The sequence below is a fragment of the Drosophila virilis genome, chromosome 2 (assembly GCF_030788295.1).
Source record: "Drosophila virilis strain 15010-1051.87 chromosome 2, Dvir_AGI_RSII-ME, whole genome shotgun sequence".
NCBI lineage: Eukaryota > Metazoa > Arthropoda > Insecta > Diptera > Drosophilidae > Drosophila > Drosophila virilis.
This window is the reverse complement of record NC_091544.1, coordinates 27578467-27590830: the sequence shown is the minus strand read 5'-3', so window position 1 is coordinate 27590830 and position 12364 is coordinate 27578467. Positions and strand designations below refer to the sequence as shown.

The window sequence follows — 12364 nt, the reverse complement described above, 5'->3', positions numbered from 1 at the left end:
GCCGGCGAAAACTTTAATTGATTTTACAAGCATGTGCTGCACGCGTGCTCTGGCATTAAAATTATAGCATTTGCCAACTTGCTGGCGGGCGGGACGTGAAGGTTAGAGAGACGTAGGGACAGTGGCACGCAGCTCATGTTTATATACCCTCTACTCATCGCAAAGGGCATATTGCAGTGATGCCAAAGTATGTAGCAGGCAGCATTTCCAGTGACTTATCTGTCGATTTCGCTTTCAGCCCCTAGTTTAATAATAAAAGTATTAGAATGACAGAACTTCTGATACCTATGTGCGCCATTTCCGAAACTCTCATAATGAGACAATTTCTAACCAGTGCAGTTTTATCAGCATCTATTCTTATCCACCAAACATATATATGTATTCGATATCAAACGCTGAGCTGTTAAGGCCTTGGGCATCAGCCTGACTATCAGTATGGACGCGTCACTCTTGGAAACTATTAGAGTTCGAGCTCGCAATAATCTATTTTTCCTTCCGATTCCTTCCCTATATCACTTTTATCGATATATATCGATGTTGAGGGGTTTTAACACAGCATGATAATTATCAGAGCTAGGGAGACCTAAAAAAGATCGCATTAACACCAAAAATATGAAAGACAGTTCGGTTTAATCTGACGAGAGGCCATCGACACAGGGTATCTCCCAGCCGACCGTTCTCGACCAGACCACTCTATCTTGTTTTTCGTATGGGATTCGCACCAGGGCTGCATTCTAATTGCCAAGTTAGTAACTGGCAGCCGTTAGGGTCGACATTGCTGCTACCCCTTAACTGATTTACATAGCTACTTACAGGTACTGCAGTTTTTAAACTCATTAACAACACAGTCCTTGCCAGGTGGTTGGATACTTCACTAAATAACTCAACTGTGGCTCAACTGCCGCCTCTTGCAGCCCTCCGGATCGTGGATAAGAGGCAGCTACTGTAACTGTGAACCGAACGCGTGCCTGCACTTTCAATTGCCATTAGGTTGTGACGCTTGAAATTTTAGTTTTCACTCCCCAAGCTTTTATTTTTTAGTTTTTTTTTTCTGTTTGCTAAAATATCCGAGCGAATCCCATTTAGATAATTGCAATTTTTCGTTGCTGCATATGTGAATTTTTAGCAAAGCGAAATTCCACTTGCATATTTCTAAACGGATGCACAAATTTGTCTGTCAAACAAACTGGCGCAATGTGCCGTAGTCTTATCTACCTGCAATAAATGACTGGAAAGTGTGTTTTTGTGTCACAGACACAGTCAACGGATGCAAATAAAACTAAACAAACGCAAACTTCTACCATGGGAAATCAGCCATGTTATTTACCAAAATGTACTCACACATCGCCGCCCACTCAGCTTTCAAAAGTCAATATTAAATCCAAAGACTACGTTTCCCTATTAACTCTTCAAGTCTCATGTGAGTTTGATTTTTAATTTGTTCAAACATGGCTCAAGATTATGTTCAGCTTTTATAAAAAAACAAAAATACATTTCATAAGCGCGCTCTCAGTTGACTTTCGTTCTCCTTAGAGTTTTAAATATATTTCTTCTTTTTTACTCTCTTTCGTAAGTTTTACACTGGCGCTCTCTTGCTCTATACTTGATATTCCGCACTAAATCTAGATTTAATATTCAGTGTTACTTTTTGTGCTTCATTTTATTTGTCGATTCCATCTCATACCTCATTCGTAAACGGTTCACTGGCATTGTTTTTACTTTTGTTAAGTGTCTCAATTATTTGGAATTTTTATACCTTGAACCCATTAAAAATGGGTAAAGGGGAATATTGTATTTGTGCAAAATCCAAATGTATGTAACAGGCAGAAGGAAGCATCTTCGACCCCATAAAGTATATATAATCTTGATCAGCACCAAGGATCTCAGAACCTATAAGAGCTAGAGACTTAGATGTAGGTGCTCCTGGTGCCTGCGCAGATCGAGTTTGTTTCCGATAATCGATAACTAACTCCGTCTCCGATATCCTGTTTTATGTGCAATTTTGGTAAATAATAAGAGCTAGAGTTACCAAACATAACATAACTTCTAAAATAGAATATATATATGCATTTGATGTTGGAAGAAGTGGGTTAAGGGTATCCCCTAGTTGGGAGCTCTGGACTAGAACCTCTTACTTGTTTATGTTTGACACAATCTGTAGGGGAACTTTTTTTGAAGAATCTGAAGATCTTTTTCATTTATTTGCCATGAAAAAATCTAGCTTTAACTTAAAATTTTCAAAGGTTGGTTAGAGTTCAACAAAGATAAAATATCGAATTACTTTGGGATAATTTAACTTTCATTCGATGAATTGGGTCCACTGTGCGCTCTGTACACAAATCGCTGGCAATCTGTTGCCAATGATAGCTCGGGTTCAACGAGTCAGTCTCGATGAAGAGATGGACACAGATATAGACAGATATTGGATGGATTGCCGTGCAGTCGGCGTACTCAAAAGCTCTGACTAAATTAATTTAGCGCACAAATAGGAAATTGACAGAGTGCGGCAATCGAGAAAATGCAGATACAAATACAGATTCGACGCGGATGAATGCACTGTTTGAGGCTTTCCAACTGGGAAACGCGATACGTGACGTGCGATATTATTGACAAAATTTCACTATTTTTTCGAAAACAAGTTCAATATTTCGTGCATAGAATATACAAATTGTACCTCGGGCTACATTTTAACGCTCGTCAGTTGAAGTTTATTGCGAAATACATTGCGAGAGGCTGGAGCTACATTTCAAGTATTTGATCACATGCGATATAAAGTGTTGACAGCTTCTAGTGCTCCTTTAGACCTCTACTTTAGAGTTTTAGAGATTTAAAATAAAAACCACATGTGGAGAAAAAATAAAGTTTTAGTTCAATATTCGGCTATTTTTTGCAATTTGAATAAATTAATGGTTCGTTTCCTAGTACTTATTAAATTTGCATTCCAGTTTTGCACGACCAAGTGGACTTTACTTTATCGAACGAGTTAAAGAGTATCTGTCAGTCGTTAAGCAAAATTAACTGATGACTGGTGACTGCTGCCGCGGGGCAATTGGCGTGTTACTGAAGCGTTAATGTTGACACTCAAAAGTGCAGTGCAGCTGTCAAAAATGAGATGGATCGATTAAATATTAACTGGCGAATTATGCAAACCTATTTAGACATTGCTTTCAATTAATCTTTGTAATTAGCGATAAAAGTAAGTGCCGGCTGCCTTTTGAGCTGCAATCAGAGTTTGAGTGCTTGTGAAATTGAAGCCTTTCGGCATTCGCATGAATTATTTATGAGCCTGGGCCACATTTCTAATGTGGGAGGTAGTGGCTGGGTGGTGTTTGGGCTTGGACTTGGCGTTGGGTGGCTACAATCAGCGCTCATCACTCATTGTGTGGTTGTTGTTGTTATTGTTTTTGTTGCCGCTACCGCTGCTGCTGCTGCTGCTGTTGCTGCTGTTGTGTTGCTGTCATAATTAATAATATTTTCATTATAAACGTCTTATGGCAACGAGCAGCGAGCAGCGAGCAGCGAGCTCGCTAACCATTTGCCCTGCGACTGAGCGCAATTACATTTTATCATTTATTCAACATGCGCTCAAACTTACCCCATCGACCCACCCATCCAACCACACTTTACGCCCAAGTCTTCTAATTAATTCTATGCGTTGCCCAACATTGTTGGCAGTATTGTTGTTGCTGTTGCTGTTGTTGTTGCTGTTGTCCATTTAATCAGCGTAAACGCGAATATCAAATTAAGCAGCAGCAGTCGCTATGGCAGCAACAACAATGCGTGGCGAGCAACAAACCGCGTGCATAACAAATTAATTATAAATAATTTATTAACGATTTATCTTTGTCTCATTTGGCAACACATGAGTTTGAGTTTCAGTGCACCGTACGTGTGCGGGTGTATGTGCGCAAGTGTGTGTGGCACTTTGAGTGTGGGAGCGCATCGAGTGGCATGATTGTCGCATCGTTGCAAGTTAGCTGAAATCGATTTGCTGCCTCCTGTAAAATGGTTTGTGGCATGCAATTTGTTATGCCCCACACACACAGCATACAGTGCCTCTCAGTCAAATGCTGCACCCGCATTCTACACACTGCGGTTACTTGGCGCTGCGGTCAGCAAACAGCAGCAGTTGCACCTGCCGCCTCCACCTTTCAGTCAAACCAACCAGCTTGGGGCACAGTCATTCAGGTGTCATCGAAAGACTATGTGCGTATTTAAATAATGGGGCAGTAAACTGGGTTTAATCGAATCGGAACTCCAATTTATGTCTATGAGCCGAAGCAAAACCTGAATCGGAACGTAATTTTCTACGAATTTCTTTGCAAAGAATGAACATTTGAGTCAGAGGCCTTGCCATTAAAAATTGAAAAATGCAGCGAGTGCTTCGAACTTAGCTTATCAAGAATTTCACTATCTTAACTTTATCTAGGCTGCAAACTGGGCTTGAATCTTGCCCGTTCGAACCTCAAAATCAACGATACTGTTACTGAATAAATAAATAAATATGGAAAATAGAAAAAGTTCGGTTAAATTAATATGATTAAAAACTTGCTTAAAAGGATTCAAACTTTGAGTCGTCAACTGACCAATTTATTCTTTTGTTATTTCTCAAGGATGTTCTACTGTATTTGATTATGTGTCCTCTGCTGAGTTTTATTAAGAAGTTTTCTAGTTGTTCTTGAGTAGAACTTACATCTTTTTGTAATAAGGATAGACTTCTATACTTAAATCAATTTAAATCTGTGCCCTGTATTTCACAACATTAAATCAATGATAGACTTCTATACTTAAATCAATTTAAATCTGTGCCTTGTATTTCACAACATTAAATCACTGTGCATCATTTTTACGCTCCACTTACCGCTTGCCGCAGCCACTGACAGCGTTGTGGTAGGTGCAGCAATTGCTGCGGATGGATTGCATTGTATGTGAGTTATAATCAACAGGACAGTCGATGCAAATGGGTGGTTTTGATGAACCACATGCACTATCTGGCATACGCTCAGGAACAAAGGCTGCCTTTTATCAGCAAATTGCAGGCGCTATATATAAAACCTAGTGAAAATGACTGAGGCAGAGAGCGCGTGTGTTAAAAGATTGATAATAATTAAATTAAGCTGAGCTATGCTAAAGGCACCATTTTTTTTTTATCAGAATGAAACCTTCTAAGAAGAAGGGTAGACTTTTCGAGTGTGAAAGTTATACAGATTCTTTATCAGAAAATTTGCAGGCGTTACCTATGATACTTAGTGTTGGAAAATGTCTGAATTTGCTAGTAAAGATTGATAATAGTACACTATTGGAGTGGGCATAATTGGCAGTTAATATAATAACTAGTGTTGAAAAATGCCTGAAGTAGAGTATATGCCTGCCTAAAGATTGATAAAAGTTTATATATATATATATATATTAGCTTATACATTTTTCGCTAAACGTAAAGTTATTTCAACAGAATGAAACCTTCTTGGAAGTTAAAGTGTATTAGTCGAGAGGGCACGATTAGCTGATACTTTATTAGAAAATAGCAGGCGCCACCTTTGACACAAGTTTTAGAAAATGCACAATAATAAATTTATAATATTTCCTATGCTAAAAGCAAAATTATGTTAACACAATCAAACCGTATAACAATTAAAAGTGCACTAATCGAGAGTACACGCTTAGGAGATACCCTTAACGAAACGTTTTCAGGATCAGCCAGCTCTAGTCTCAGATATCCTTTGGGATCGAAAATGCCTTTTTTTTTGTCGGTAAAATATATTTGCACAGCTTTATATTATATTATTATTATTATTATTATTATTATTATTATTATTATTATTATTATTATTATTATTATTATTATTATTATTATTATTATTTTCTTATTAATAATAATATTATTATTTTTTTCTTATTAATAATTACTATTATTAATAATAAAAATATTATTATCAATATTAAAAATATTATTATTATTATATTATTATACTAGTTTCTGCCCATTTTAAATGTAGACTGGGTATTTAAAATAGATTATATTTTAATTCAGCTATTCTTGATATACCCTTTTAATGTTCTATTGCGAAATTGTTGATTTATTTGGCTTTATAAGTTGGCTAAATGTTTATTCCTGTTGCTACCTACGTATGCAGGCGTTTTGGTGTATGCGTGGGGTGGCTGTGTGAGGGTGTGTATGCTGACAGGGAATTTCATTACAAATGCGTTTCCCTTGGCACAGCCTCGGAGGCTCGTCCTGTGGCATATTGACCGCATTTCGGATTATTCTGCGAGTTTCTAGCGGCGTCTATTTAAATTCGCAATGAATTTGCATAAATTTTTAACTCTGTAGCGTCGAGCGGCGACCTTTTTTGGGAATTGTATTTTCGCTGACAACACGTCGCAAAGTTTTTGCAAAGCTTTTCATACCCTCTACATGTTGATAAACAGGGACAAACAGGCGGAGGTAGGCATCAGATGAAAAATATTGTACAGCGATATTCGAATCACTTAAACGGGAGTATAGGGTATTTACTGACGTAGCTCACACCTCTGAACTATTTTAACTTTTCATATATTTGCCAGTTGGGCCGGCAATCGATCAGGGCTGGCAATTAGAGTGCGCGCCGAAGGACTCCGTACACAAGGATATATCGGCACATATGCAAATATTGCAAAATCATGTTTGGAGAGAATTTTAACAATAGCCGTGTATTCAGCGCATTATGGCAATCATTATGTTTGGCAATTTAGCCATTCGAATACCCTGCTAAATTAAGTCGAAATAATTCTTGAATAGTGTTTATGTAAGTAGTATATTTTTGAATGTAAGATAGAGATAGATAGAAGCGAGCGATTGCTCTTGATGATTTTCAGTTGATACGGGCACTCATAATCGTACGGCATGAATCGAATGGACTATAGATTTCTGTGGAAAATATTTTATGATATCGACAAAACTCTAATAATGAAAAAGAAGACGCAATTGATTGCAGTCGGTAACTTTTTATCAATGGTTGCAAATAACAATCAAAGAGACTATCGATCACTATCGATATCAAATGAACAATTATTTGCCAAATAAAGGTCGTAGTTGAGAATCGGCTTTTGAATATTTGATCGATAATACCAATCGGAATTTTCTACAATCAATTGTTATCAATTGCTAACATTAATATCCTTTTAATATTGCCAGCAACAATTGATTGTGACAAACGATTTAACTATCGTTTACTATCGAAAAGCACCTAATGATTGTCTACCCGAGTTGCAGAGATAACGTACAGCTTGTAGCTAGATATAATAAACAGTGTGTGCGCTTAACAGCCAATTGTTTTATGCCCAAATTTTAGGCAATGGGCATTTTGTAGCCTATCATATAAACGCTGCCAGTGCTTAGCCTTGTTCGCATTGTCCTTTTCTATGACGCGCGCGATTTTCATTATTCAAACGGCAATCAATCATTTTAACAAATTGACGTACACAATGACGTTGGCTTTTTATTCGGTAATTTTTCGTTGCTCGTTTTTTTTTTTTATTCTCGGTTTGGTTAAAAACAATGCTAAAGTTTTGCCAGTTGTCGGCTGCGCGGCAGCTGATTTTGACATCCTGTTGCCTTCCCCTTTTTTTTCTTCTTCCCAATTTCCCTTTTAAGGTTAATTTGCTAATTGGAGGCGTCATCGGCATTGACAGGGCCAACGGCAACGGCAATGGCTATGACTATGGCTACATCATCAGTCAACGACGTCCTTTGAATTGAGTTGGGCTAGTTAAGTTAGGCTCAAAGTTGCCAAAGGACCAGGGCGGGGTCTAAAATGTGGTTGCTTGCGCTTAGCTGTTTTAATGTGGTCGATGATTTTCAATAAATTTTCACAGCAGCCGTTTGGCTAGAATTTGTTGGGAAGATGAATACATATATATATATTTTTTATAGCTACGATAAAGGTCGTGTTGAAATTTCAGTCCCTTTGGGGTGTCCCATCGGATATAAGAACATCTTCTTAATAAAGTTATGATAAATACTTTCTATTGTTTTCTAACTGAGAAGCCATCAAATTCACGTAAAATGTTTGTAAAATCTGACCGACTTTTATAAAATGTATAAAATTTTCTGGTCAGAAGCTATTATATGATTCCATGATTTTTCCAACATTTGAATTTTGAAGCACCCAAAGGTTGGGCTACAATTGAATTATATGTCGCATTACACACACTCCCCAACAGCAACAGACTGTTATTTGTTTTGAGCTAAGGCCATAGAAAATATATATTAGTGAAATTGTTTATTTTTTGTTCTTTTAATGCATCGGATGTTAACCTTTTGTATCTATAGGTCTATGGGAAAAGATTGTTGTGCATATAAAATGCAATTGCCGCATTTAATTGAATTTTCAACATGTGTGGTCATAAACATATATATATATATATACTTTTTTTATTTATAGTTTTTTAATTCAATTTTACAACATAAAATAAATAATTTAATTACCGCATGCATATGCAATAATTTTATTTGCTAACCAACCAGTCTCTACCCCTGACAGGGTATTTCTACGTGACGTTGTGGAAACGGCAAATGTATTTATTAAAATGATGGAGCGCTTCTGTCAGGATGCAGTTGTTGTCCAGGACAAGCGGCGAGCCGGCGGTGGCAAGCGCAACGCTGGCAACAGCAAGAAGAAGCAGCAGCAGGCCAGCAAGTCAAAGCACTCACAGCCAACGGAGGTGAGTTCAAACACTGAAGCTTCGAAGAGAATTGAAATTTTTAATGCTTATAAATAAATTTCTGCATTAAATGACATTATTTGGCTTGGTGGCGGGTGTTGCCCACCCGCTGTGTGCGCTATAAAATATTCTCTAAATTGCCAATAAAATTTAAAACAAATAGCCAAAAGCGCCCAGCGACTGGTCGGGTCAAAAAACAATTGTCGTATAGTATAGAGCAGCTGGCGCGAGCAAGATTTATAGGTTTGATCATGAAATTTAATTGACTGAAAATATGGTTAAAATAAAATAAAGTTCGCCACCGACGCAGCGACAACGCGGCTGGTGGTTGCATTTAATTGCCGGCTTCTTTATTTATTTATGTTCTAGTCAGTTTTGCCATTTATTACGGCGAGTGCTTTGTACACATTCCAATTGGCATTAATCTTATATGCAATTTATTTTAAAATGTCGAAGTATATTAGAGTCCACTCGAATACTTAATACAGATTAAATACAATTTTTACTTGACTCTCAACTGCAGGCTATAAACTTGACTACTACACAAGCGATATATTTAACGACTATCACATTATCGATAGGTTCATCTAACGATAGTCTCATAGCAGTATTGGACATGAGCTGCAATATCTTACAGTAGATTTATAAGAATCACCTTTTTATTTTCGAATGTATTGATTATAATTATTATCGATAGTTCTGCATTAGGCTTATATATAGTTAAAATCTCAATCATGAGCTTTGCACAAAGAAAAACGAAGTTGTGTTCATAGTTCTGAGATATATGATTTGATAAAAAGCCGCACATTTAGTGGGACGTCAAGAAACGTGCAAAATATGATACCATTTAGGTCAATCTGTGTGCGATATCAATCTACGTGCGAAATATGATACCATTAGTTCAATCTACATCGATTGTTCCGCTCAGAACTACCAACAACAACATGCATGCAGTCGAAAATATTCAGCAATTAACAACGAATACATATTTTAAAGTCTGTGCAACAACACTTTTATACACTGTATAGGGTATTTGCATTTCGTTTTTCTTGCATGCATAATAAACTCTTCAGACCAAGCTCTGCCATTGTTTCAGCAGCTCTATTTTCGCTTTTAAACATTTTGGCGCGTTGGCAGCGCCATCAAGCGTGATTTCCGGCCAATGCCAACACTTGGCAGTTTTTCTACACCCCCTTTAAACACCCGACCCCCAGCTACCTAGCAGTTTGCATTGTGCGGCTCTGTGGCCGCCATTTTGTGTGTGGTCCGGATTCCGGACGGACATGTGCTCGTGTTTTTTATGAAAACCTTTAACTGTGCTAATTTTTGACATATTTATTTGCACAGCCGTTGCATGGGTTTTCCTGTGCTTTGTTATCCACACACACACACACACACACACACACCGCAACACACACACACAGCCTCGCACACGCAATTTGTGCGTCAATTAATTTGTAAAATTCGAACAAGCGGCATTTGTTAAAGTGCCAACAAACAAGGTTCACGCACGAATTCACAAATATTAAACAGCTTTTGTCTGCACAGTTTTCTATAAATGTTGTTAAAATAACAAGAAAAAAATGGAAGAAAAAACCGTATAATAAAATAAATAAAAATGATATTTATAAAGCAATGGCAATTATGTTCGAAAAAAAGTGTATTTAAAAAAATATAAATTTTGTATTTATGGTTAATATATATGTAGTATGAAGTATGGAATTACAATGGGCCAATGGGCTTGCCATCGATAGAAATCACATTGTTAACATGCTCGATAAGGACAGGAGGACAGACCAGAGGATTTAATACACTTGCAGATACTTCGCCCGTATGTAATACAGTTTTTCCTTTAAGAACTTCATTTTCAACCGATCTTTTCTGTGACAGCTATATGAGAAAGTGCTGACAACAGAAAGAGGGACTTCTGCAAGGATTCATGACAATAGCTTTAAAACTGAGAGATTAGTTTGTATAGAAACTGACAGACGTACAGACGGAGTCGGAGATGTCTCCTTCCATGCGTTACACATTTCATGGCAAAAATATAATACCCTCTACACCAAAGAAAGCTTTAATGTATATTCTCGATCAGCATCAACAGCCGAGTTGATAGCCATGTCTGTCTGTTTCTATGCGAACTAGTCTCTCTCAATTGTAAAGCTAACGCCGTGAAATTTTATTTATAGATATTTTCACAAACTCCGCACTTTCGAGCTTCACTATTCTCACATATCTCCAAAACAGTAAGGCAAATGTCTATAAGGGTATTAAATCTTTGGCGTGCCGAAGATACACTCAGTTTCTCTTTTCAATTGTATATTCTGTGCACTTACAGGAGGAACTCTCTAGCAAATGGGCCGAAATGGCATCGGAAGTTAGTCTGTTGCTTGCAACAGATCTGCAATTGCCGAAGGAGCAGCATCCCTTGCCATTTGATGCCACCTTGGAGAAGTCCATCGAAGATCAACGGTTGGTATTGCAGAATAATTCAGGAATTTTCTCTTTTTTTATCTATATATCCACTTTGTGCTTGCAGCGAGGATTGCATGATGCGCATAAATAAGTTGCTGCGTAACGGTAAATTGGAGCCGGCGATTGCATTGCTGCGTGCTGCCAGGTGAGTGGTCCGAGCGTCAGTTCGTCCCGGCGACTGTCACGTGGGAGAATTGAGGCACTGTCCTTGTCGCTACCTTCAAATTGAGCAACAACTTGCAGCCCTTAATCCTTTTGAAAATTCCGTCCTTTAACAACTTGACATTGACTGTGAGCCATTGTGCGCCAGCGCTTTCAATGTACAAAAGAAAATGCGCATAATAAATTAACTCAGGTAAAAGTAAATGGGTTGGGTTGCATTTTCCTCTGTGCTGTTGTTATTTTGGTATCGTTTTTTTTTTTATCGTTCTTTGCGTTTTCCGTTTTATATGCGAATTTCATATTTTGCACAGCAATTTTCTGGCGCAAACTGTCCTTGGTCGAGCAGCTTCCTCTCACTCAGGCTCGCTGCTGTCCTTAAATTAAATAGTTTTTATTTATTGTTAAGGCAGCGCACGCCCGCAGCCCGGCAGGGCTTCAACTGGCCAGGTGGCTGTGGCGACGACAGATAATGCCAGGGCACGGAATTTGGTCTCCTTCTGTCGCTCCTCCCGCTCATTATGTGCCATCAACTGTGTCACTGGTTTTGGCTCCCGCTTGGCTGCTGTATCAGAGTTGGGTTCAAGGCGGCATCCTTTCGATTTAATTGCCAGCTCAATTATGTAAAGCCCCCAATGTTTATTGTTTGTGCTGAGGAAAATTACGTGAAAATAAATAATTTACCTTCTTGCGCGTCAACATTTTAACTGTACAGACAACAAACGACCGTCTCCCCCCACACACAAGATGTGAGATGACGCCGATGTCAAAGGCTGTTGTCGTTGACTGGCAGCAGCAATCAAAATTTAACTTAAATATTTCCAACTCATTTATTTATCAACATCATTAAAATATTCAACATGATGCACGTTGGGCCACTATGCTGAGAATTTCTTTGCGAACATCATGCTGTGTCAAAGAACGCAATTGCTGTCTGAGTTTCTGAGAGCCCAATTACATAGCTTAAGTGCGGTGTACCACGTTTGAATACTCTTTCCCGAAATATGTGTTTAAAATAGCATAGTTA

The 12364-nt window shown here is 38.0% G+C and overlaps 1 protein-coding gene across 2 annotated transcripts in view; it reads left to right on the top strand.

Annotated features, from left to right (window-relative positions):
• Nucleotides 1–12364, top strand: part of timeout (circadian regulator timeout) — an 83208-nt gene that overhangs the window by 14627 nt on the left and 56217 nt on the right. For both annotated transcript variants that reach the window (XM_002056139.4, XM_070206751.1), the window contains exons 8-10: nucleotides 8523–8703; nucleotides 11042–11175; nucleotides 11243–11323. In XM_002056139.4, coding sequence (XP_002056175.1) covers nucleotides 8523–8703; nucleotides 11042–11175; nucleotides 11243–11323 — 396 coding nt within the window. The remainder of the gene's footprint in view (nucleotides 1–8522; nucleotides 8704–11041; nucleotides 11176–11242; nucleotides 11324–12364) is intronic.